General features: G+C 37.7%; 1 protein-coding gene across 3 annotated transcripts in view; it reads left to right on the top strand.

Moving 5' to 3' along the window:
• LOC119255682 (disks large homolog 2) overlaps positions 1-27,806 on the top strand; it is an 811,058-nt gene that overhangs the window by 353,765 nt on the left and 429,487 nt on the right. For 2 of the 3 annotated variants that reach the window (XM_054699570.1, XM_054699569.1), the window contains one exon: positions 2,925-3,080. The exons of the other annotated variant lie outside the window; for it this stretch is intronic. In XM_054699570.1, coding sequence (XP_054555545.1) covers positions 2,925-3,080 — 156 coding nt within the window. The remainder of the gene's footprint in view (positions 1-2,924; positions 3,081-27,806) is intronic. 3 annotated transcript variants of the gene reach the window in all.

The raw sequence follows: 27,806 nt of genomic DNA, 5'->3' as shown, positions 1-27,806 counted from the left end.
CATTAATTCTTTGATCTCCTGCATTTCTTTTACTTCCCTCTTTAGGGACTCAATTTCTTTCTTCTGACCATTGTTTTCCCTCTCTAGGGACTCAATTGCATTCTTCTGATCGTTGATTATTTTTCCCTTATCATTGTTTTCCTTTATGACTTCTGTCAGTTTTTTAATCACGGCAATTTTAAATTCTCTTTCTGGAAGGCTCAGAAATTCTTCCAAGTTATTGTCGTTGCAATCTGGGGGCTGGCTTTCTTTTTGTGGTGTGCTTTTTCTCTGGAGAGTTGCTAGGTTGTGTGTGGTTCTTCTCCTCCCTACTGTCTGTTTTCTAATTTGCCGTATGCGTTGGGCCACTGTGTTGTTGGGACTTGCCGGCATCTTGGGTGGGCTTCTCTGTTCCCCTCTGGTTCTTCCAGGAGTCATCTGTCAGTTTCAAGCAGCCTTTACTGGAGAAAGGTCCCTGTTCTAAAATGCCGATGTGGGGACACACTCCCCTGTGCGCCTGGTCTGCCCCGGCGGTGGGTTCCTGCTCCCCTCTGGGCTTGGACTGCAGGCCAGAGGGGGTCTGGCGTGGGCGAACTTCCCCCGCTCACCTCTGGCTCCTGAGGAAGCCTTCTGCAGGTAGTCTTTACTGAAGAAATGTCCCTGTTCTAAAATGGTGATGTGGGACACACTCCCTGCGCTTCTGGTCTCAGGCACACTATTCTGCGCGCCTGGTCTGCCCCGGCTGTGGGTGCTCGCTCTCCCTGTGGGCTCAGACTACTTGTTCAGAAGGGGCCCGGTGTGGGCTAACTCCCCAGCTGGCCACTAGCTCCTTCAGTAGCCTGTGCTGGGGTCAAGTCGCTAGGTGGCACCAGAGATCTCTCCTAGAGCCCTTGGGGAGCTGATTTTCCACCCCGTGGGACAGGGAGCAGAGCTGGGATGGTAGGGTACACCTCAACGGCTTTGGGGTGCTGTGTCTGCCTTGTGCCCCACCGTCGTGGGGAACCCACGCCCCTAATTTCGTGCCCCGGGTCTCAGTTCCAAAGCCCTCAGTTCCAGGACGCGGGCTGTAGCCCAGATCAGTGGCGCGGGAATGGCGCCTTTTGAATCCCGCTCCCCTGCCTGGGCGCCTTGTTCCTGCTCACTCAGGGAGGGCCTCCGCCCGGGTCTCAGTTCCAAAGCCCTCAGTTCCAGGACGCGGGCTGTAGCCCAGATCAGTGGTGCGGGAATGGCGCCTTTTGAATCCCGCTCCCCTGCCTGGGCACCTTGTTCCTGCTCACTCAGGGAGGGCCTCCGCCGTCTCCCAGCAAGCCTAGGTCGCAGGCGCAGGGCCCTGGGCAGCTGCAATCCGAGCGCCGCTTTCGCGCAAGCTTACCGGGCGGCTGGGGCTGTGTGCTGGTGCTGGGCTCCTCCTGGTGGGCGGGGCTCTCTTTACTGGCGCCTGGAGCTCACCTCCGCGGCGGATCCTGCAGGGTTCGCCTCAGCTCCCGTTCACGGGGTGTGGTGGCTGAAATAGTTCCTTTCCACTCACAGTCCCACTTGCTGCATCCGTTTTTCTTGTTGGGCGTTTTGGTTTGTTGTTTCCCTTGTCTCTGCCGGTCGGAGAGTGCCGCCTCTGTGGGCAGGGGAGGGGAGCAGGGTTCTGCGCTTCCCTCCCTTCTCGTCCTCTTTTATGGCAACTTTCTTCTTCGGGCAGTTTGCTGGAGTCGTCCGTTTATCTTCCCTGTCTCAGTTCTCACTGGGACCTGCCGCTTTTCCTCCCTATTCACTTTTTTTAATGGGAGATCTTACTCGCAGCGTCTCCTTGCCGCCATGTTGCTCCGCCCTTCTATTTATTTATTTATTTATACAAGAACTGGGGTACAGGCCAGATGCGCGGGAGGGCGAGATGATTCAACAGGGACAGGGTGGGGAACAGAACAGGCAGACTGACGAAATACACTGCTGAGGGGAGCAGCGGGCATGGCAGGAGAGGTCTGCTGAGCCATGTGGTACCCTCACCGGCCGGCCGGTCGGGATTGAACCTGCGCTGCAGAGGCCACAGACAGCTTCACAGCGCTATGCTCAACTACCTGCGCCACCTGGGGAGGCCCTACCAATCCTTCCTTTAAAGGGAAGATATTGGTAGCAATTCCAAACCAGTTAAGAGTAGGGAATAGTGTTGTGAGATTTGTTTTTAATCACCAAGGAAATTCTAATATAGGGGTTATTCTAGTATATGGGTTATAGGTAAAATTATCTGACCATATTATACTTGCTTTTACATAACTATAAAAAATAAGTAACTGTAATAATGTAGCTATTTCAGATGTTTCAGTATTCCTAGATCAATTTAGTAGAAATTTTACTGAAAATGCACTTTAAATGTGGAATTTGTGTTCATTTGTTCATTCATACTTGCAGTCAACAAATATTTATGGACTGTACAGTGTGACAACCTCTATTTTAATTGGCTAACAGTAAATGAGAGTCTCTAGCCTCATACGATTTATAGCATGATAAGAGTGGCAGCTATCAATTAAGCAAAACAAGCTAAACAGAAAGATGACTTCATGTTGAAAAAAATTATTTTGAAATGTAAAAAAAAACTTTGAAAAATGCATGGTCAGGGAAGGTGTCTGTGAAGGCCACATTTTAGATGAACCTGAGGAGCCACACCAGAAGATCCCAAAGTTTGGCATGTCAGACTGGATTATCCACAACGGTATGGCATCTCTTGGCTGATTCTGATTCTACTAAATATCTAGCTTCTGGGTTTTAATTATATTTTATGGAAGATGTCAGCCAAAATTTTCATGTCTTAGCAGAGATCCTGTTTCCTAAAAAGATGTTAACTCGGGTCTCATGAAGCCCAAGGCATTGTTTTTCACTTTTATACTTTTGTGCAGAGCTGCACGGGTGCTCGGGGTGTGCTAACCATGCAACTTTCTTTCCTCTTGTGTCACCAGGCCTCCGGAACCTGTTTACAGCACTGTGAACAAACTGTGTGATAAGCCTGCTTCTCCCAGGCACTATTCCCCTGTTGAGTGTGACAAAAGCTTCCTTCTCTCAGCTCCCTACCCTCACTATCACCTAGGCCTGCTCCCTGACTCTGAGATGACCAGGTACTGCATGCGCTTCTCACCTCATCTCCAACTGCATGTGCTTCCACAGGATAAATGGGTAGAATCCACCTCTGCTCACTTCTCTTGTACTGGATACCTCCCTCGTAACAGAGAGATGTTCTCCCTCAGTGCAATGGGAGAAATTAAGAATTTTTTTTTTTATTTCTAATATGACCACAGAATCTTCAGACATATACTTTTCTAGAAGAATTAATTTTGAAGTTTAACTAGCACTGTTTCTTCATACGGAAGGATGAAAGACAACATTTATTGAGTACATTTTTAAATAATAATTGATGAACATTTACTATTCTCCAGGCATAACATAGGCTAATGAAAGATAGAACTATCACCATTTAACATTTTAACGAAATGTAGAATTGATGTCACAATTTAACTAACTCCTTGAGATATTAAATAATGCAGCCACAGCTATAGAATTAGGTAGTTCTATCTAATCACAAATAATATAATCTTATTTTACTGTGTTTTCTTGCTAGGTGTTTCCATGTATGTTCTCTTACTATTATATATTATATTATATTATATCATATATTATTATATATAAGAAAACAGGGGTTCAGAAAAGTTAAGGTGATTCCCTCAATATGATATTGTCAATAAATGTGGAGTCCAATTTGACCTTAGATGTTTTCAGTCTCTTGACAATACTCTGTAAGTAAATTGTTCTCAGTCTAAGGGTGGCATGTAATTCTGCATCAATATACCAAAGCATACACTTGATAAATAATGAAACTCTATCTTCACCTAGTAGCCAGAGTCAGAGTATGAAAAGAAGCCTGTGTTTTATCAAGTAGTTACAATTCAGTTTAAATCAAGAGACCTCAATTGCCATGGCTCTATACATAATGCGGAGCTGGAATAGATAGACTATCTTCATAATATTGACAGTGCTGACAAAATAGAGTTTTAGGATGATTCAAACTAAAAATGCCAAAAGTGTGTCATTAGAGCATCTGTTTTATTTTTTTTATATTTTCAAAGAGAAAGTTTAGAAGTCAATTACCTTCCTCTTTGGGTAGTTAGGGAGCAAATTTTAAAGTCTAAGATTTCTAGAAATAAATGAGAAATATATAGATATTGGCAGTGTAATGAGCTGGGGCATTTTTTACTAATTTTCAGCAGCTAAAGTCTAATAACATTTTAGAGCACCCTATAAATATTAATTAAATCCTCCTGAATTTTTAACAAGTCCTTTCTCTTAATTCAGTAAACTATACACATTGAAGCTAAAATAGTAAAGTTACCACATCCCCGGAAAAGGGAGAAGGTACACACCTACAATAATGACTTTCTAGTAGTCATGCATCTGTTGTTAGCTACAAAAAGGCTAAAGACAACAGTTATTTTGAGTTCTTTCTCTGTGCCAGGCATTTTAAGTATTTCTTATGAACTATTTCTTTTAACCCTGAAGATCACCTTTCAAAGTCACTCTTATAGTTATCTTCACAAGTGAGGAAACTGAGACAGAGAAGTCACCAATGCACCCAAGGTCACCCAATAATAAGTGGCGGGGCTGGGATTCACACCCAAGTGACCATTACTACCTGCATCAGCTGAGGCATGACCTTTGCTTGCTGGAAAAAAACTTTCCCACTTTCAATTCTTTTTTCTATTCTACATTTTCATCTCTCCCTCTGGCTCATTGTCAATCAATCATTTTTTAACCCTGCTATTTTTTAATGAACATATAAGTTATATTCCTTGCACCCCACTGGGGATGTTGATTTATCTGCTGCCAAAAACTTCCCAATGAGTAGATAATAGAGTCTGCCTTTTCTGCAGGCCCAAATGATATGGTTCTTCAGTTTGGTTCCTGTAATCTGTATTAGAAAATCACAGGATTTCTTCATCATTTTTCCCAAATTAAGAAATGTGATAGAGTTTTGAATGTGCCTTTTTCAAATCAGCCCTCCTGATATGGACTAGTCCCCAGACCCATCGTCCATCCTCCTTTGGGGAGTTCAATTTTCTATTCTAAATCTGTCCACTTGCCTCTACTCCCCCTTCTATCCTTTCTCTGTATTTTATCATTCATTTCTAGGGGAAAAAAATCGCATACACAAACACACACATTTAGTGGCATCATCACTAGCACACTAGATCAAGATACTGAAATTCTTTTTTTTTTTTTTTTTAAGATTTATTTATTTATTTATTTATACAAGCACTGGGTACAGTCAGAAGCATGGGAGGGTGAGAGAATTCACCAGAGCCAGAGCAGGGAGCAGAACAGGCAGATGGACGAAGTACACTACTGAGGGGAGCAGCGGGCGGCAGGAGAGGTCTGCGCGCCATGTGGGACCCTCGCCTGGCGGCGGGGGATCAAACCAGTGCTGCAGAGGCTGCTGGCAGCTTTGCAACCCAGCGCTCAACCACTGCACCACTGGGGAGGCCCAAGATACTGAAATTCTTGATCTCATTCAACTTTGCTGCCCCCCTTCCACATTCCCCCAACTTAGTGAATGGCACATGCATCTATCCCATTGCATGGGCCAAAATTGTGAGAATCATTAACCCTTTGTTCTCCCTTTCAACCATCACTTAGTTCTTCTAGTCTTACTGATTTTACCTCAAAAATATATCCCAAATCTGTTCATTCTCTTCTCCTTCTATTTCCACCACTTTACTCCCGATCTTCATCATCTCCCACAAACGATACACTTTTATTTGGTCTCACTAGTATCCTTGTGGCTTATCCTCAGTGCAGCCGAAGAGATCTGTTCAACGTACAGATCTGATCTATTTCTCTCTTTTTGCATTAGTTATAAAATGCAAAGGCATTCACATAGCCTTCAAGCTCTGCATGATGTAGCCTCTGCCTGCCTCTTAAACATTTCATTTTACTCTTTCTTTTGCCGACGAAACTGTTCATATTGGCTTTCCTTTTATTCACAGTATGAACTAAATCTCTTCATGTCTCAAGCTGTTCACATATGCTTTTTTTTTGTTTTCAAATGAAAAGTACTTCTTATACTTTGCCTAGTTAACTTCTGGTCATCTTAGATCTTACCGTAAATTGTCGTTCCTCGGAAGTTTATAACCGTACCTTTATGTACTTTTCAAACTAAGTGTGTCTCACACTCTATGCTTAAAGTTCAGTTTATGCCACCATCGGACCTTGAATAACTCATAAAATCTCAGAGGTATATGCAAATTTAGAATTAGAGAGACAAACCCTTCTCTAATTCTAGTAATGAGGAGGAACCCAATCCATTGTCTTCACAGGCTCGTAATTCCACTTAATGATAAAATAAAAGATATTTTGGGATATTTTGCCTTAAAAAGGATATAGGAATATATCTGTCAATTGTTCAACCAATATTTATCAAGAACTGACAAAATGCAAGAACAACTATGCCAGAACAATGTTTGATGAAGTTATAAACTAACAAAGCTAAGAAAAAAACTTGAAGAAAATTTCCAACTAACCTCTAAGTTGCAACCTGTGGTAAAGTATATTTTTCAGGGCATCTGAGAATTTCTCAGTCTATTCCAGAAGCAGCACGTGTTAATATGTCAGTTAGTGTCTCAGTTTAGCATTTCTGGCAGCTCTGTAAAGCCACATTTACACAGGTAGCAGCTTAATCTCCAGTCACTATTCAGAAGAATAGAGGCCAATCAGCGAAAGCGAGGAGACTCACTCATCTGTGCTCTCCGCCTTTTAATGAGAATATCTGATTTTTCATCGTTTGAATTGATAACAAACATTCAGAGATAGATTTATTTTTTTACACAATTTACTTCTATAATATAATCTAAAAGAAAACAGAAGTTATAAAAGTTACTTAGGAAAGAAATCTAAATTACTTGGCAACATGCCAATACCTAAGGCTGCAGCTTACGTTTCGAGTAATTGACTTTTCAAACCTTGCAAAAGGGAGAAATGAGCAGAATCTATAATCAAGCTGAAATGAGGAGCTTTATAAAAAAGCAATTGGGATTGTTATGGGACAACTGCTTATCCAGTATATCTTTTTCTTACAAAAAGAGAAAAGTTTTTGATGCTGTGATTATATCTCTATTTTGTAAGAACAGTCAGTAAGTTATTAAGTATTTTATATTCCTAGGGCAAGGAGAATAATATTCTCGTCTGTTTTCTCAGCGTGTATGATGTTTTTTCATTTGTCCTTTTATATAGATAGTCCTAATTATTATTACTTTGCAGTTGATAACTAAAGCTGAGCTATAGTAGATAAGTGCTAATTAAAATATGTTAGCAGATTTTGCATAGGAAATGGACCATATGACATTACATGGTCACAATACATATTTACTCATTTAAGAGTATATATCTATGGACTTTTGCTAGATACCAGGCATTATCTTACATGCTAGGGACTCAGTGGTGATTAAGATATGGCCCCTTCTCTTAAGCATTTTCAAGACATGTCGGTGAAAAATTCTTTACTTCCTTGTGATTTATATCTGCTTAAGGCCCTCACTTTCTGCAGTGTAGTAACTAAGATCAGACCAATATAAAATGTATGATGGAAGCAACCTTGTTTCACCAATTCCTAGGCATTCATAAGAAGCATTATTTATGGGAAACTTAACCTTATAAACTTACCTTCTCATAGGTCCATCTGCTAGGCTACCTTCTCACTCTTCTTTATAAGGCTCATAATCCATGTCAACAACTCATTCCCTTTGTTGAAATCATGAAGTTGCCAAACTTGAGCCACACTTAGTTTGGGGATACAAAATAAGATTTTTATTCACAAGACCTTAGCTATATACCAAAATTATAGTGGTCTCTCTTTGTCAAATTTTCTGTCCTTGCAAAATAATATTTTAAAAAAACCCTATTAATACCTTAATTGTCTCAAAAGCTATAAATCCAAAATCAAATAGAGCTTCTGGACATACCAGTGCTGTAATAGAAGTAGATAGGAGACTCTAAAATAAGCAGAGGAGGAATCATGTAACTCTGCCTCTCAAAGTTTTCAGAAAAACACTGAGCTCCTCAGTTAGGTGAGGGTGGAATTGTGCAGAGTTAAGTGAGCCTCAAGTGTATAAAGCACCATACTCTCTAGGACCCTCAAAAGTTCTATGTGGCTAAGCTTTATTGGATGAGTATTAAAGTTGAAAATGTAGGCAGCTGCACATCAGAGGGGGCCTCAATTACCAAGCTGAGAATTTTGTCCTTTATCCTATAGACAGCAAAGGGCTATTGAAGAGTTTTAAAGCTCAGCAAAGACATCGTTCAGATTGGTGTTTCTTTTTTTTGAGCACCAAATGTTTATTAGCTGATTCGAGCTACACCATAACCCTGTGAAGGGAGATCATTCTTAGCCCCATTTTATGGACTATGAAACAGGCACAGAGAGGTCAAGTGACCTACCTAAGTCCCTGAGCTGGGGGAGGCAGAGCCAGGCAGTCGGGCTCCAAGTCCACACTTAGCTGCTGGACTACACCATCGGGGGGAGACAGATGGGTTCTGCACCTCTGCTGGGCCTGCCTTCCAAGTAAGCTGGGAGCATCAGGGCCTGGGTGGAGGGGCCTCTACTGGAAGAGGAGGAGCAGCCGGGCTGAAGAAGCGGATTGGTGTTTTTAGAAAGATCAGTCTGTGAGCTGAGCAGAAAGAGCTTGAAGTAAGGAAGATCTGTTAGCATACTATCACTGAAATCCTATAGAACTAACCGAAGCTGAAGAAATGGAGATCTCAATGGATTTAGAATTCGTTATCAAATAGAATGGATGTTATTTAGTGGCTGATTCAATGGGAAGCATTTTTTGACATGGGGTACTCACTGGTTGGTGATTGCATTGCCTCCTTTTAGAACATTCTTGTCCATGTAATACATATATATTTTAAATATAAAACTGTAGAGGGAACCTCAGGGAGAAAACATAAAGGAAGTGAGGCAAAGCTTATGAGAAGGTCTCTTTGAGAGAGTGATGATACGTTATCTTAGAGGAGTCAGGGTTTGTGTCCAGCTATTTGGATGTAAGACTTTCCTTGGCTGTACGTTTCAGAAGAACGTTACCTCCCTTAGAACCTCATTTCACTCATCAGCAAAGGGGGAATAATCATATCTGTGCTGTTCTCCTCACATGATTTTTATGAGAATCCAGGGAAATGGAACAGATGAATATCATCTACCATTAGACCCATCAGTTATTATTAACTAGCTTCATATACTTATTCTATTTTAAAGGCTTCAACTCATGTGTATTTATTTTTAGTGATATTACAAATCAGATGGAACATATTTATCAGCAGAGGAACGTCCTCTGAGACCATAAAATGCTGTTGATGAAAATTATTTCTGTCATTCTTAGCATCAATGCTTCTTGTCACTGTAGGCAAAATCATTTATTTCTCTTCTATTATTACATTTATAGACTCCCTGTAAAAGTGAAAAAGTCACCACATATGACTTCACACCTCCTAATTATCTTTTTATCTTTATAGGAATGTAAACAAAACAACAGCTACCTTATGGAGCACAGATTAGTAACCAGGCACATTTTGTACCTACCTTATTGTTACTGAAAATTCTAACTCCTCAAAGTTTGGGTTTGATCTAGCAAACGGAAAGGCCAGGATGTTATCCAGGGCATTCCCACACCCCAGTCCCTACTGCCACAGAGACTTAACCTCTCTGCACCCGTACCACAGCTTCTCACTTCTCACGCACCCCCTGTGTCTCCACTTTGCCACCATCTGTGGGCCCTGAAAGGTAGCTTGAGCCTTGTTTACATGATTTAATCCAGGAAATCACACCATTAACAAGAGAAAGAAGATGTTTAACAAATCATTGGCATTCTTATACCCTTAAAAGACTGATATAATCTTAAAGAACTCATAATTTAATTTTTAATTAAAACCAGGAAAGAAAACCTTCTGGCATGGCTCATAACACACAGTCCCATCCCAAGTTTACGTGCCAACAGCTTCTTCAAAGGACTTCACTGCCCTTTTGAAGTAGGTGATCGCTGCACCCAATTTGAATTAAGGAAAATAAGGAGAGATTAGTTTATTCCTGCAAAGTCATGAGGCTGCTCTTGCTGCGTTAGATTTTTCTCTCTTCTCTCTGTAGTGTGGAATATGCAAGGGTTCACACTGAACATATACCTCTAGCTTTGAAGTTAATTCTTTTTTTTTTTAGTTCTGATGGTTAATGTTATTGTGTTTTTCTCTTTTACTGCAATTAAATTTTTAATTTTTTAATTTTATATATTTTTTACATAATTTTTCATTTTTGCACAAAATTTTTCATTAGACACTTAAAAATGTCATTTTCTCTGTGTGTGTATGAGTGTGTGTGTATGTGTGTGTATATATATATTTATTAAAGGAAAGAATGTTTCCAATATAAATGTTCTTTCATTTAATATTCAAGAATTTATTTAAAAAGGAATGAAAATTGCATTGACTATTCTCAAGAGGAAGGAAGATACGGAACTCACCCTGTAGAAAAAGCTGTCACCTACTCTTTATAACAATTATGGCATATAGATTGTGAGTGGAAGGCTTGGAAGAAATGGGAAATGAACTCAAGCTGATCATTTGCCAACATTCCTGTTCTCTGATATTCAAATCACTGTGATAAAACAATTTACATTTAATTGGTTTTTTTAAGTCAGATTGCTTATCTAAGAGGGTGTAAATATTTTCCTTTAGTTTTAGGTTGTCTTTCTTGTGTTTTGTGAACTATTTTTGTATTTACTTTAATAACCATTCTGTTATTGGACAGCAATAATCAACTGAAGAAAAAGCACAATTTCAAATAATCTCCTTTTTTTTTTTTTCAAATAATTTTCCTTGGAGGCTAAGTAGCTGTAAGGAAACACAGTGCCAAATCATTATAGGAAGATTATAGGAATCCAGAAAAAATCAAGACAGTAATGTTAAACCATAACAACATAGATATTAATTAAAAGCACTAACGTGAAGTTAATGATCTAATGTGTGCAGCATTATAAATTAACATCGTTATATGTGACATTATATTCACAACAGAAATCTTGTTTCCATTCATCAGCTTACTGTTTGTCCCTTTTACCTGGTACAGCACCCTTCCCTTCTAATAACTACTATTTTATCTTTATAGTCTAACAGTTTGTTTTTATTTTGTTTCCTCATTACTCTCATTTTTTTATCTACCATGTATTAGTGAAACCATACAATGTTTGTCTTTCTCTGACATATTTCACTTATCATAATACACTTGAGTTCATCCATGTTGTTGCATATGGCAAGATTTCATTTTTTTATAGTTCTGTAAATTCCATTGTGCATATAGAGCATGTTTTTTATCAGCTCATCTGCGCAAACTTTTATATGTGGTAACACATTTTGTCCTCACAATAACCTAGAAAATATATGATTATTCTAATTTAGTAGAAAATTTGCAATATGTATTTGAATTGAAAAGTGGAAACAGTTGGATATGATAGTTGAAATTGTGCCATCAGGACTTATAATGTTGATTTCTTTATAGCAAGGTCTTTTGTTGTTTATTTAATTTACTACTGTAACCCCAATGCAAAAAAAAAAGAATGATTTCTTGCCTCTAGTACTACTAGCAGTGATAATGACAACAGAGATAAAAATAATCACTATCACTATATTTTAAAAATCTTAATAACTTCCAGGCTGAACTTTCTACAAATTAACTCATTACTTTCACAGTAATCCAGGAAAGTATGTGTTATTATTAGCTCCATTTTACAAGTGAAGAAACTGAGGACTAGAGATTAAGTGACCTGTTTAAGGTCATACAGATAGGATTTGAAACTAAACAGACTGCAGTAGATCTGTGCTTTCAGATGTGCTCAGCATGTATTTATGTATTTATTGAATGTTATTTTGACCACACTCCTCAAGTATTGAACTTTGCTTGAGAAAAAACGGTCCATTTATTGCAAAATTTTAATAGATAAGGAATATGATTATGTGACTAAAAATTTAGAATCAAGAAAGAATCTAGAATCTAGAATCAGATTGTTGGGAGGTGAATCTTGTCCCGGAAACTCTCTGGATGTGTAAACTCTTTAAATTTGTGTAAAAATGACAACTAGCTGAACTTTTTGTATCTTCATCTGTATGGTAACAATATAGTGTCCATTTCATGGGGTTGTAGTAGCCATTTCATGGGGATGCTATAAGGATTTAAGAAGGTTATATAAAAAGTAGTAAGAATGATATCTGACACATATTAAGTGCCTCCTTAAATTTAACTATCATTATATTTGTGTGTGTTAAATGATATATTATGAACCCTGAAATAGATCCCTCAGGTTGAGGTGGTAATAATTTTTTATTAAAGGTTTTTATAAAAGGCTGTTCCCATTCATAGTTTGATGGTGAGTGGTGAGTCTAGAGAACTGCAAAAGGGAGATGGATGTTGGGATTAGCAGTATGGAAAGGAAGCTCTGCAAGATTCCTCATATTTATATGGAGATCTACATATATTAGAATGTAGAATTTTTTTTTGATTAAGGGATCAAAATTTACCTCTCAGAGCAGAGAATAAATCTTCTATTCCAACCCTTTCATTCAGTTCTGTAGCTTAAAAGCTCATATGAAGTTTAAAGAACACCTTGAGTAAGGTTTTGTAACATCAGCAGGGATGCATGTTCCAAATTGAATATTAAAACCCAAGATTATTCCAGAGGGAAAAAAAATACATCCGTGGGTAAAGAGGAGTATTATGGTTTGCTTGAAAAGTGTGAATTTAACTGTTCATAGTTAACCCAGCCAGAGACTTTGTCTGTGTCTTCTGAATGAAGGATAGAACGTGCAGGACCCGGATGTGACATGGTCAACAGAATCCAGCCTGGATTTAAGCCTGAAGCGGTCGCCCCCGTCAGGTGTTCTTATGAACAACCTAACAGAAATGGAAGGTCCATTCTGAAGATGGGGATGAGGATGAGACTCTTCCTTCTCTTTATTATTTCCATCTCTCTTAAATTCATTCTAATGCTCTTTCATTTGTGTGCCTCTGGCATACAACTTAGTATATCATTCTCTCAGCATTAGAGGTTAAAAAATAGAGTCTAACACAAGTTCTGAGAGGGAAGACAGACTAGAAAAAAATTAGTCCAATATTTATCTTTACAAATGAAAATACTGTCACTCAGACCACAAATATGTAATGTATGTCCTGTACATTGTTGATACTTCTGAGGATACCCAAGTCAATATTTGTCTCTGGAGGTTTACAGACCACTGGGTCCAGAAGATTTTTTTTGTGCATATATCTGAAGTCATCAGTAATGTTTAGAAAATGTCTAGAAATTTATTATAGATTGTATTGACATTTTCATATATGCATATTTTAACCAGCTTTTTGCCTTGTTTATTTTGGATCCATCTGATTTGTTCTAGATATTATAACTACTGGTTTTTATTCATTGGTTTTTAAGTGCTTAGACATTCTTCATGAGAAATGTTAATTGGTCAAGTGACAGCCTAGATTTCCTTCCAGCTCTATCAACTCAAAGTCTTGCTAGCATTGGAACCTTGCAGGCAGACTTTAGACTGTGCTGGGTATGTGGAAAGGGCCTGTGAGTAAACTAAGGAGTCTCTGACCAGATTTCTGTTAGTATGGCTGCTGGCATTCTGACACTTTTTTTTTAAAAAGATTTATTTATTTATGCATACAAGAACTGGGGTATAGGCCAGAGATGCGGGGGGGGGAGAGGATTCACCAGAGACAGAGTGGGGAACAGGACAGGCAGATTGACTGAAATACACTGCTGAGGGGAGCAGCGGGCGAGACAGGAGAGGTCTGCTGTGCCATGTGGGTAGCTCCCTGGCCAGCCAATGATCTAACTTGTGCTGCAATGGCTTCATAGTGTGGTGCTTAACCCCTTGCACCACCAGGAAGGCCCCTGGGACTTTTCTTTTCTTCTTTTCAGAGTCCCTTGGCTATATACACATAGTGCAGGAGAACCGTTTCTAAAGTTTTATAATATGGCCTTTTCTCCACTTTCTCCCCATTGGATCCTCCTCACTTACAACAGATTGCTTAGTCTTCTTATCTTTGTCACTTAGCCTGATGTTACTGCAGATATACATTTCATTTTTTCTTTCATGGTCTACATTGGCACTCCACACCAGCCCTGACTTTTAGGAGCTGGACAGTGTCTGGTAGAGGCAAAGTGAAAAGGCTTTCTTGTCCATTCCTGCTGCTTTTTCACTGTTGGTAGTCTCATGTTCTGCCACTTCTGTACTTTGGCAGGTATCGTGTAGTTAATTAGGGCTTTCCCCCCAAGCAGGAGCTATTGCCTTTCCTGTTCTCCTCTTGGCTTCCCATTTAAAAGCTCTGTTTCTGTCCTAGCCACATTCCTGCCCTGATTTTCATGTTGGAATCTTACTCTGAGATCCTTTGACCATGAAACAGTCTCTAATGCAGACCCTTTCTCCAACAGAGGAGCAGAAAAGGCAGCAAGACTTTTCTTTGTTGAGCAGCATTAACATGCAGGTTCCAAAACACCAAATATTTCTCAGAGTCTTTTTTAAAACTCAGAAGTTAAAAAAATTACCAGAGAGATGGTACAGTGATTATGGGAATCAGGATAGTCTTTGCCAGTAATGCTTCAGGTAACTGCTCAAATGTTCTTATAAATCTCTGGTCAAAGACCACCCATGAATCATAGTTCTGCAATACTACTTGTCTTTCCTGAGTCTTCATCTAAGAATATAGTTCTGGTTTCTTAGTGCTATTCTATCTAAAAGGTCCTTGCTATGCTCCTCAACGAAAGCTCTCTTATGTCTCATTGTGGTATCATAATGAGACACCTGCCATGGTGTTAATCTCTTTTTTTAGGTCAATAAGTAGAAATTCACATGTGTTCAAGACTCAAGTTCCTTCTAACCCTACATTTGCCCTCTCAAGTTGTCTTCAGATCTTTCCTTTCTTCTTGTCAGGTCCAGTGTCAGCTACTAAGGGGCCTTGCAAATGATCTTTTATTCTTCTTCATGAATTTCCATCCCATAATGCCCAGGAGAAAAAATGACCTTCAAGAAAAATCCACAACAATTTGTGAATTTTCCTCTAATAATAACTATGTGTAACATGAAAATAGCATATCTCTCTGTCACCTTTTTATGGCAGGATCCTTTCTAAATGTTGTCTATGGGACAGGAGACAGAATAGATATTCAGTAGACCATAGTCAAAGGTATTCACCTAAAGCTGACCCACAATTCAAAGTGGGGTTAGCATTTGTGGTAGAAGATCTTCTTCTGGTTCAGAGCAATGCATGGAAGAGATGGAGAGGAATCCTTCTCTCTGTGTGATATTTCACCCCATTGGCCTAGGAAGAAGTGATGAATACCATGTTCCCTGGGATTTCTGAGGCCACAGAAACAGATTTTCTTTATACATTGTGAAAGATGATGTTCACTTTTTGTTTGAGTCTATTTCATTTGTACTCAGCATGTGCCAATACAAGAAACTCAGGGGAAGTCCTATCTGTATGGATTCTTCTAATATATCTTAGAGAAGTTCAGTCATTGTAATGTTCACAGCTAGATTTTTCAAAGGTGGAGATCAAGGTCCTTAGCAAGTACACTGCCCATCAACTCTGACTCACCCTGTGAAGGGTAATAAAATAAAAATCAATTCAACAAACTTAGAAGATTAAAAAAAAAACAGGTTAAGATATGCAAAAGGACTTTATTTTTGGCACCAGTCACTCTGAAAGTTTGCTTAGCATGCTAAGTAAATGTCAGTGTTTGGCAAGGTGAAAGTAATTGCTATTCCCTTTCTCTCATATTCTTTCCACTAACTATAGCTAAAAAAAATTAAAATAAAAGGAATGAATTTATTGTAAATAAGCCTAAATTAATAGTCCAATAATTATTGGAGATGAGGTCACTGAATACCATATAATTGAAATTCACAATATAACTTTGACATCCCCAAAACTTAACTACAAAAGTCAGAGGAATTGGTTGCAGGACCCCCACTATATCAAAATCCAAAGATGCTCAAGTCTCTTAGAGTAAGCCCTCCATATACTTGGGTTGTGCACTGAAGATTTAACCAACTGACACTGAGGTAGTTGAATTCATGAATGTGCAACCTATGGATAGAGAGACCCAGCTAAATTTATTGGAAAAAATCTGAGCATTTCAGACATGGTTGTTCAAGGCTCAGTTGTATATTCCTGGGGCTCTAAGTATCATTTAAATTATAGAATGGTTGATGAGAAAGGGTTTGAGAAGATTGCATCCAATTTTTAAAATTTAAGCAAATAAGACCAGCAAAATTAAGTGACTTACCCAAGATCATGTCACAGAAGTAGTTTGTGGCAGATATAGGACTTGCTCAGAGATGCCAGGTACCCCTGCTGCTTCTCCTCTGCAAGCTTGTAAGTTTAACTAAACACAATCCTCTGTATGTCTCATGCTAAGAAAGGTTACACATCATAGATCAGGCCTGGAAGGAAACTTACTATCTCATGATATAAGTATTTACTATGCTCATGGGGAGTGTGATTGTAGTAGGGAAAACATTATACAATTTTAAATTATTTTCACTTTTTAGAATAAGTAAGTTAAAGTTTTGTTAATGAAAACCAAATTTAAGAATCCCCCATTTAGACTCAACAATGTCATTCCTAGGTATAAACCAAAGAGAAATGAAAAGGATGTACATATAAAACCAATGTTCATAGCAGCATTATTCATCATAGCTGAAAGGCGGAAATAATACAAATATCTATAAACTGATGAATGAATGTGACATACCACACAGTGTAATATTATTCAGTCAGAAAAGGAATGAAGTTTTGAACCTTGCAGCATGTATGAACCTTGAATACATCAGGCTAAATGAAAAAAGCCAATCACAAAGGAGCACATGATCCCATTTACATAAAAGGTTCCAATAGGCAAATCTCAGAGTCAGAAAGTAGGTAAGTCATTGCCTCAGGCCAGAGACTGAGGAGACAGTAATTAGAATTGACTGATAACAAATGTAGGGTTTTTTGACAGGTCTATGAAAATGTGATTATAATGATGATATGATTATAATGATGATTTTACAACCCTGTTCACATACTAAAAGACCCTGAGTGATGCATTTACATGGGTGAATTGATGGTATTCAAATGAAAATAACAGAAAACACAATTAAATTTGCTTTTTTTTTTTTTTTGAGTCAACTATAATCTCATTTATGAGCTAGAGTTGTTCCGTAAAGTATTCTCAAGTATTTCACAATTGTTTTGTATCACAGCTATTGGGTGATATATTTTGTCAAACATATGTTTTTACTCATTTATGGAGTAACATTGGTGTACATCATTGTTTGTGTTTTAGAGGTATAGGTCTCCCCTTTGAGATGCTGTTACTATGCCATACCTAACACCAAAGCACCCACATTGCAAAATCCATTGTGTTCCCTCCCCCTACCCTTCTGTTAACCTCAATCCTATCTTCAGGTTCCTAGGGTTTGTCATGAGTTTGGCTCTATCTGACTCTGTGTTTTGTTTCTCTGTATTCCAAGTGGAAGTGACCGCATCCAGCATTCCCCTTGCTCCTTCTGATTTTGCTTAGCATAATCCCCTTCAGCTCCATCCATGTTTTTGCAAATGGCAAGAGTTTAATTTTCTTAGGTGTTGAGTACTATTCCATAACATAACTTGCTCTCTATGTATCTCTGTCTATATATTTATAAAATGGAACATATATATATAATATACATATTGTTGATCCACTCATGTTTTTGGGCACCTGGGTAGTTTCGATAGTTTGGCTATTGTAAATAGTGCTGCAATGAACATAGCAGTGCATGTTGATTTTATATTCTTGGGATAATTAGGAGTAGATTTGGTGAGTCATGGTAGATACACATTTAATCTTTTGAGAAACCTACATTGTTTGCCTTGTTTTTTGTTTCCTCTATCTATTTTTTTGTTTTTTACATTTTTCTTTTTTTTTACACAGTTTTACTTATGTATTGCTTTTCGTAGGGACTCAACCAGTGTAAGAAGGTTCCTTTTTGTCAACATCCTTGCCAGCATTTGTAATTTCTGATTTTTTTTTTAATATAAGCTATTCACACAGGTGAGGTGTTATCTCATTGTGGTTTTGATTTGCATTTTGATGATGAGCATTTTTTCATCATTTGTAAGTTTTCTTCAGATAAGTGCCTATTTAGCTTTTCTGTCCATTTTTAATTGAGTTATTTGTTTCCTTTAAGGTGAGTTGTATGAGTTCTTTGTAGATTTTGGATATCAACACCTTGTCAAATATATGTTGTATAAATATTTTCTCTCATTCAGTAAGATGCCTTTATATTTTAGTGACAGTTTCCTTGACTGTATAGAAGTATTATAGTTTGATTTAATACCAATTGTTTATATTCTTTATTTTCTCGTGTTGTTTGAAAGGAATCCACAAAGATATCTCTGAAATCTGTGAAGTAGAGTGTTTTGCTATGTTTCCTTCTATGTATTTCATGATTTTGGGTCTTACCTCCAAACCTGAGTTGTTTTGTATATGGTGTGAGATAGTTGTCTAATTCCATTATTTTGCATGTGGCTATTGTTTCCCCATCACCACTTATTGAAGAGGCTTACCCCTTGTTCCAGTGTATATTCTTAGCTCCTTTGATGTAGATTAACTGTCTGTATAAGTATGGGTTTATTTCTGGGTTCTCAATTCTATTGATTTATGGGCCTGTTTTTTCCTCCAGTAACCACAGTGTATTGATTATTATAGCTTTGTATTATAGTTTGAAGTCTGGAAGGGTGATACTACCATTATTCCCCTTTTTTGTCAGAATTGCTTTGACTCTTCGGGGTCTTTTATGATTCCAAATGAGGTTTAGGAAAGTTTGTTCCAGTTATTGGCATTGAATCTGTATATTGCTTTAGGTAGTCTGGCCATTTTTGCTATGTTAATTCTTCCAAATCATTAGCAGGGAATATCTTTTCATTTCCGTGTGTCTTCTATTTTTTTTTTTAATGATATCTTATAGTTTTCTTTTTCACTTATTTCCACTCTTTTTATTATTGTTTTCTTCCTTCTCCTGGCTTTGGGTTGTGTTTTCTTCTTTTTATAATTCCTAAAGAGATAAAAATACTTATTTGAACTCTTTCGTGTTTCTTGTTTGGGGCTTATATTGCATTCTATCTATGTAGTGCTTTTGCTGTGTCCCATAAGTTCTGGAAGGTTGTATACTTGTTACCATTTGTCTCCAGGTATTAATTAATTAATTATTTGATTTTTTCACTAACCCAATGGTCACTAAGTAGTGTATTCTTCATCCACATATTAGAGAATTGTCCTCCTTTCTTTTTTTGGTTGATTTCTAGCTTGATACTATTGTGATCAGAGATGATGCTTGGTATGATTTCTATCTTAATGAATTTGTTGATACTTGACTTCTGACCCAATATGTGGCCAATGTGGAGAATATCCCATGGGCACTTGAGAAAAATATGTATTCACATTTTGGAAGGTGGAATGCCCTATAAATGTCTATTAGGCCCATGTTTTCTGATAGTTTGTTTGAAGCTATATGTTCCTATTTATTTTCTGTCTAGTTGATCTGTCCATTGGTGAGAATGGGGTATTGAAGTCTTCTACCACAGATGTGTTTTTTCCAATGTCTATTTTAAAAGTTTACAGTGGTTGAATATTATTTGATATTCCTTCATTTGGTAAGTATATACTGATATGTGTTATGTCTCCCTAATACATTGTTCCCTTAATTATTATGTAGTGTCTGTCCATACCTGACATTTGCTAACCTTTTTAACTGGAAATCTGTTTTGTCTTCTGTCAGTATGGCTATTCCTTCTTTCTTTTGTGTTCCATTTACTTGTAGTTTATCAGTCCTTTACTCTGAACCTATGTTTAACTTTGGAACTCAGGTGCAGTTCTTGAATACAACAGAAAGTGGGATTTTGTTTACTAAGCCAACAAAATGCAATGAGCCTTTTCATTGCTGAATTCAGTCATTTACATTTAGAGCAATTATTCATATATGAAAATCAGCTACTGCCATTTTGCCCTTTACTTTGTGCTTCTATTTCCTGGTTCAGTTTTGTGTATATGTTCTCTTTGATTTAGATAGAAGGACTACTTTCAACATTTCTTGGATAAGGGTTTAATGTTTCTAAAGCTGTTCAGCTTCAGTTCATCTAATAAGGCCTTTATTTCTCCCTCGTATCTGAAGAAAAGCCTTACAGAATAGAGTAATCTTGACTGGCAGTTTTAAATCTCTAAATATTTTGATCACATCATTCCATTTTTTCCTTCCCTGGAGTGCTTCTTCAGAGAAGTCAGATGTGAGCCTGATCGGGTCATATGCTTTTCCTACCATCCAGACCAGTTTTGACAACTTTCTTTGTCTTAAACTCTTGGAAGTTTCACTAACATGTATCTTCCTATAGGTTTAATGCTGTGTAAATACCTTGGTGTCCTTTTAGGTTCCATGGACTTGTCTATTTAGTTGTTTTAGTTTTGTTCTCTAGGTTTTGGAAGTTTTCCTCTTTTATTTCTTTAAATAAGTTCTCTGTTCCCTTATCTCTCTCTTCTTGCTCTAAGTTACCCATTATTCTTATATTGCCCTTTCTCATAGAGTTGGATTATTCTGGATTTATTTCTTCATATCTTTCTTCTTCCATCTGGATTCTTTGTATATTATCATCTTCAAGGTCACTGATTCAACCTACCATTTGGTTTATTCTACTCCCACAGCTTTTTTCAATTTTTTTTCTCTTCTATTGCTCTTTTTGAATTCTACATCTCCATCATTTTCTTATTTAAGGGTGTACCTTCTATCTTCTGTACATTAACTTTGTTTCTCAGGACATTCATTTTTTTTTTTTTTAGTTTTCATATACATTATTTTATAGTGGTAATTTTGAATTCAGTATCTGGGTCATCAGTGAATGCAGGAGGTCCTGTCTGTTGGGGTCCAGTCTAGAAGTCTGCCCAACTATCTCCTACTGGAGCTCATTAAGGACACACTGATATCTGTAGGGGTTCTGCTATCACAGGCCCACCCTCAGGCACTTCACAAAGATTACTAAAGGCATGCTGATATCCATGGGGGTCTGCTTCTGGATGTTGCCTGGGTCTGTTAAGGGTTAACATATCTGGACCTTGCCAGTTTCACTCTGCTGCTTACATGGCCTGCTGGGATACCATAACTCATCTGCCTACATGGGTAGGCTACCTGCTCTAATTCCACTGCTCACTGGGGACTCCTCCAGATGTCCTTCCTAGTATGTACTGTAATAATCTGGTTTTCTCTCAGGAGGTTTTTTAACTATTCTGCTGCAATATAGCTATAAATATACAGAGATGAGCCCAATGTCTTCACTACACGATCTTGACCCCCACTTAAATTTTAGATGCTTGTTGTGCTCTATGACAGATATTCAAAGAATAACTTATTCAGAGAACTCAGAGGTCTTCAGACATTTTATATTTTTAATAAGGGTTTAGCTCTCATTTACCAAATACCAGTTTTTATTAGATGTTCTACAAATGTTATCACCAGCCCTTGAATAAATCTCCGAGGTAAGTCTTTGAATCCCTCCTTTGTTGATAAAGCTAATTGTCAGAGCTGACTTTTGAACTCAGTTCTACTTTCTTTTAACATATTGTAACCATCTCATTATATAAAAGTAATGTTAAAACTCTCCTTCCCATCTGGAAGAGTTATCTATACTTACTGCCATCTTTATTTCTTATTTACTCTTCAGAACACTGAAGTCCAAGTTCTCTCCACACCCCTCCATTGAATTGTTTTCACAAAGGGCATCAAGATGCTTCCTAAATCCAATGGAAACCTGCCTCTGTTACATGTTCCTTACTGAAACTTTTTTTTTCTTACGTCCACAATCCCATTTCCAGACTCATGAAACTCTTAGCATCTCCACCTTTTTTTCTCTACCTCCTTAGACATCTCTTTTTTTTACTCTCCATACCCTCCCTAGTAGAATACATGCACATCAACAGATTTGGTTCTCAGCTATGTACATGACTTCCCTCTCTATCTACAAACAGATATTTTTTTTACTCTAGTCTCCCACATTTAAATACCTACCAAACATCCATCCTCCAATGCTAAAGGCACATCAGAAAGTACACTCATTGTCTTTACTTTTCTTTTTTTTTTTTTTAAAGATTTATTTATTTATTTATACAAGCACTGGGTACAGTCAGAAGTGCAGGAGGGTGAGAGAATTCACCAGAGCCAGATCAGAGAGCAGAACAGGCAGACAGATGAAGTACACTGCTGAGGTGAGCAGCGGGTGGCAGGAGATGTCTGCCGCACAATGTGGGACCCTCACCGGGGGCCAGGGATCGAACTGGCGCTGCATAGGCTGTGGGCAGCTTCGCAGCCCAGCGCTCAACCACTGCGCTGGCCCCATTGTCTTTACTTTTCAGATTGTAGTCTCTGGTTACAACCACTCTTAATGATAATAAATAGCATGGTGTAATATCTAAGAGCTTATGCTTCTGTTCAAAATCTAACTCCACTACTCACTAGCTATGTGGTCTGTATCCTAGTTTTCTTATCCATTTACATGGAAATAATATAAATCTCCATCTCGGGATTATTTTGAGGATTTACAATTTATATGTGAAAAGTGTCTGCCACTTAGTTCTTCTATGTTTATAGCACCAAGATGTTTTCCTAGATTCTTCCTGCTCATTCTCCTCATTTATCTATAAGGACCTTTCATTATATCTTTAATATGTCATGAATGATTGCTTTCCAATGACCCCATACTACTTCTACTCTTGATTACTTCTACTCTTAGAATAATTGTTCATTGAAGTAGTTAATAAGTGGTTTTCATCCATTTCCAACACTCTAGTCCATGTGAAGACTTTTATAGTACACTATGGATTTTGTTCCTGATTTTGTTCACATTTTGCTCACCATATCACCTGACTTTTATTCAGATCAGTTCTCCTTGCAGAGTTTATAAGCAAAAAGAAGGAAAAGTATCCCTTATCCTCAAAAACTTGCCTGTGCTTTTCCCATTCTTCAGTTGCTCCTCCTCTCTACACAGACACACATACATTCAATGATCATCTCACTGCTATACTCACAGTTCTCTTCACCAGAATAACTGTTTATAATTCCAAGAAGTACATCTTCTGCAGTGCTGCTCTAAACCCCTCTGTGATGCTCAGCTTGAGTGAGGGAAACTCCATCTTTCTAAAGTTATAGAAGTCACTCACTATGTTTTTTTATATTTCCTTGTTGTCTTATCAACTATCCTGAATCTGTTGCTCTTGGGAACTGAGTTTTAGTCATTTCCTATATCCCTAGTGCCCAAGGGTTAACTCTTGATTTTTTTTAAAGAGTAAAAAAAAATAATTATTTAAATCATTATTCGTCTATTTATTCCAATAAATATTTAGAGAATCCTGTATTTAGTGAGCCTGTGATAGGCTCTGTGCTCTGCATCAGCAATACAAAGATAAATATGACTAGCCCTTTCTGGGAGGAACTCTGAAGCTAATAAGATAAACAGGAAACAAGAAAATAATTAGAATTCCATAAAAAAGATGCTATAATAGACCATAAGCTAAAAGCACATCAACAAATAATGTTCTAGGGCCTCCCCTGGTGGCGCAGCAGTTGGGCTCTGGCGCGCAGACCTCTCCTGTGCCGCCCGCTGCTCTCCTCAGCAGTGTATTTCGTCAGTCTGTCTGTTCTGTTCCCCACCCTGGCTCTGGTGAATTCTCTCACCTTCCCGCTCTTCTGACTGTACCCAGTGCTTGTATAAATAAATAAATAAATCTTTATTAGAAAAAAAAAAGAAAAGAATGTCTAGTAACATGATTAGAATGGAAGTAGTGAGGGAATATATACACACACCATACACACACACTTGTGTACATATAGGAATACTGAGGAGCATGGAGTATATGAAGTAATGGGGTCAGTGTTTACAGTCAAACAGACAGGCCTTTCTTGGTTTACCATATCCCTCCCTACCTTACTCTTTCCACTGTTTAAATTGCCCTTTTAAAATTATTATACTGGCCTCCCTGGTGGTGCAGTGGTTTGAGTGCAGCGCTGTGAAGCTGTCCACAGCCTCAGCAGCACTGGTTCGATTCCAGCCTGCCAGGGAGATAACCACATGGCGCAGCAGACCTCTCCTGTCTTGCCTGCTGCTCCCCTTCACAGTGTTGTCCTCAGTCCAACTTTTCTGCTCCCTGCTCTGTCTCTGGTGAATTCTCTCATCCTCTCTCACCTCTGGCCTGCTCCCCAGTTCTTGTGTAAATAAATAAATCTTTAAAAAAATAAAAAATAAAAATATTATAGTATTCCTGTGACTTCATATATGGCCTAGAATAGTTTATCAAGGCAATGTATATACATCAGCATTAGATTGCCCACAGTCCTTCCTTGAGAAGAATACTGCTTGAGATTATGATCGCCCTCTAATTTTGATGGTAAAAATATTTTCTGAAATTTTCATGGTAGTAATAGGTATTGTATTCATAATCATAACTTGAAAAACTAAAAAATGGATGTTTTCAGAACTACGCATTTCAATTGATTCTGTTATGATATGTTCCTGACACAGCTCCTAGTTACCCTTTCAAACACACTAGCACTCTTTTTGCTGTTTTGTTTTGTATCCCCATTTTCAATGGTTGGACATCTGGTTGGTTATGACCTACAGTTTTAACTGTGGACCTTTTCATTACAAAAGCCCTTCAATCTAGACTTTGCAACCTATCGGCCAGATACATTGAATTCCTGAATAAGATAAACAATTCAGTCATAAGTTTGATAATTTCTATACATATTATCAGTCATCATCAATAATATTTTTAATGCGTTTTTGGGTTTGAGATATGTCATTGACTACTTTCCATGTTTCACTTTCACAAAGTAAAATTGGCATAGCTCAAAGACATTTCCTTTTTTTTCTTTTTTTATAGTATGAATGTAGTATATAATTGCCTTGATTTGCTGTCAGCCTACTGGCAAGTGTCATTATGTGATTGCCATTTTTTCCTTCCTGCTTTTTTTGTTGCCATTTTAATAATTCTTTCCTATTGCTACTGTTCTAAACCACTTATAATATAACCTTTGGGTTAGAAATGAACAAGTTCTCTGTATAACTTTCAAAGCACTGAAATAAGGAAGCCTTTTTAATAATTGCACTGTACAAAAAAAAACAAACCTTTTGCTTTTCTGCTTGGAAACAGACATAAAGAGTGTCATTTTATTCCCTAAGGTTTTTTGCTCTAAATTGTTTCTTTGGTATTTTAGTTGATTCGTTATACAATGCTAACCTTAAGAGAGAACATTTTTTTTGTAGCTTTGATCCTGCCAAACAATAAAAAAAATCCTGAAGTAATTTAATATCTCTGTATTATAAAATATTATGAAGCTAGCATGTTGTAAAGAGGAATTGAGAATTACAGAGGCAACAGCAACCAGCAGTAACACGTGGAATGGATAATTGTGCTGTAAAACCAGCATTCTTAAATGTCACCCATTAACACTGTATATGCAGAGGAGCTGGTCTGAAATACAAAGGAAAAATCCCACATATTGAAAAAATGAAAGAAAAAGTCCTTAGTTCAGTAAGACACTAAATTTAATACTAGTTGCTGAGGAGTAGAACATTATAGGTCTAGCCTCTTAATTATATAACATGAAGCTACAATCAGAAGGGAAAAAAATAACCTGGTAAAACAATAGAAAATTATAAGAGGATTTTTTTTTAATTACACCAAACCTGTATCTTTATTATGAATTATCATTAATGGACTTCTCAATTCAGGTAGCTCTTTTGGACATCACTTTCATCCACTTATTCCTTCACCTTTGTGTATTTTTCCCATCCTAATCTGTGCTGTTTTCTCCCTCTTTTTGTGATTTTTCAGATTCTGCAATTATACCAAAATCTATCTCAGACATTTACCACTTCCATGAATCCTTCCCTAAAAACTCTTAACACGATGGCTCCCTGCCTTCTCCAAAGTTATCATATTTTCCCCATTATAGGTCAAATTACCCATCATTTGATTAACATTTGCCATGAGTTATTTACAAAAATCATTTATCTCTGTAATCTTGTCTCCTTAGATATATTGAAGAGCTCTTAAAGATGGAAGTCCTTGGAATTAATACTTTTGTGTTTCACAAAACCTAGAATATGGCAAACACACAGTAGGGACTTAAGTGTTGCTTTAATATAAATCATAGTTTCAGTGAGAGTTGGCAGGGCCATCAAAAACTGAATTGTATTATCAAATTATCTGTATGACTATCAAATTTTGCTTTAAGGTGAAATAATTGTACTTTTCCCCTGAATATTCTTTTATAGAACAAATTGAAATAATTAAGAAAAATTTTACCATGATGCTTCCATGACATGTTCATATGATGTGACTATCTCATAGGCCTTTGACCACTTTAGGAGAAAAGTCAGATTTTAATAAAATCACTGACCATTAGTCAAATATTTTCTTAGATTCAAAGTTGTCAGTTTTAAGGTTGCCTGCGTGTTACTTTGAATTCTAAAACTCTTCCATATTAAATCCAAACTGTTTTTTGTGTGACAGCATAGTGTATGTGCATTTTTACATTGCACATTAACTTCTTCAATAGTCCATTATACTGTTTAAACAGCTGCAGTTCTCTTACAGGTTTGATACCTTTTCTATCCAACTTTTCAATGTAGCCAGCATTCCACTTCACTCGGTTGACTTACTCTGTTGGGTTTATTACTGAACTGTTCATTTAATTTAATGACTAACAAAGGACTCAGATAAAATTCTTTGTCCTGTTTTTAGAGCCTTGCATAATTATTCACATCTCCCACATCTTCAGATAGCAAATTTAATTAGAATCTCCGGTGAATCGCTTTCTGGCGCACAAATAGGACAGGTAGACATTGAGGTTGCTTCCTTGGAACAAAGAAAAAGCCTCCTAGACTTTCTTGGTATTGACCTGTATCAAATGTTTCAGAGGAAGGTTGAACTAGAAGATAAATATGTGATATAGTCATAACCTTGTGCAGTATTCTCTCCAAGGATCAAAGTCCTCTTCCCTCATCTAGTGATCCTTAGATGAAGCATGACAATTAATGATCCTTGTAGGTTCTCAGGTGTTCCAGCATACGTCTCTCTATGCTCAGAAATTTAGTATCTCCTTTTTTCTTTTTATCATAAATTTAAAATTTGAAATTGTTAAATCAGTAAATCTGAAGTTAAACTTGTTTTTCTTTTACGCCAACCTGCAATTTAGAGAAATTATCATCTCCATTTTCACTATTTCATAATGTGATCTTACAACTTTTCTCAAAAGTACTCTGCTTTCTTGCTCTTTGGCAGATTGAATGTGAGTGAGGCCTTGGACAGTTACTTACATTGTCAATCTCAGTGCTTTCATTCTGTCTTAGTATTATATTAACTGCTGGGAATTAATTATACTCATCTCTCTGATCAATTAATTTTTTTAAAGATTTCTTTATTTATACAAGCACTGGGTACAGTCAGAAGCATGGGAGGGTGAGAGAATTCACCAGAGCCAGAGCAGGGAACAGAACAGGCAGACTGACAAAGTACACTGCTGAGGGGAGCAGTGGGCGGCAAGAGAGTTCTGTTGTGCCATGTGGGACCCTCACCGGCGGCCGGAGATTGAACTGGCGCTGCAGAGGCTGCTTGCAGCTTTGCAGCCCATTGCTCAACCACTGCGCCACCAGAGGAGGCCCTGATCAATTATTATTTTTAATA

Source organism: Talpa occidentalis, unplaced genomic scaffold (genome assembly GCF_014898055.3).
Source record: "Talpa occidentalis isolate TD23 unplaced genomic scaffold, MPIMG_talOcc4v2.1 talOcc4.3, whole genome shotgun sequence".
NCBI lineage: Eukaryota > Metazoa > Chordata > Mammalia > Eulipotyphla > Talpidae > Talpa > Talpa occidentalis.
The sequence above is the reverse complement of the archived record's forward strand: the minus strand, read 5'-3'. Positions and strand labels throughout refer to the sequence as shown.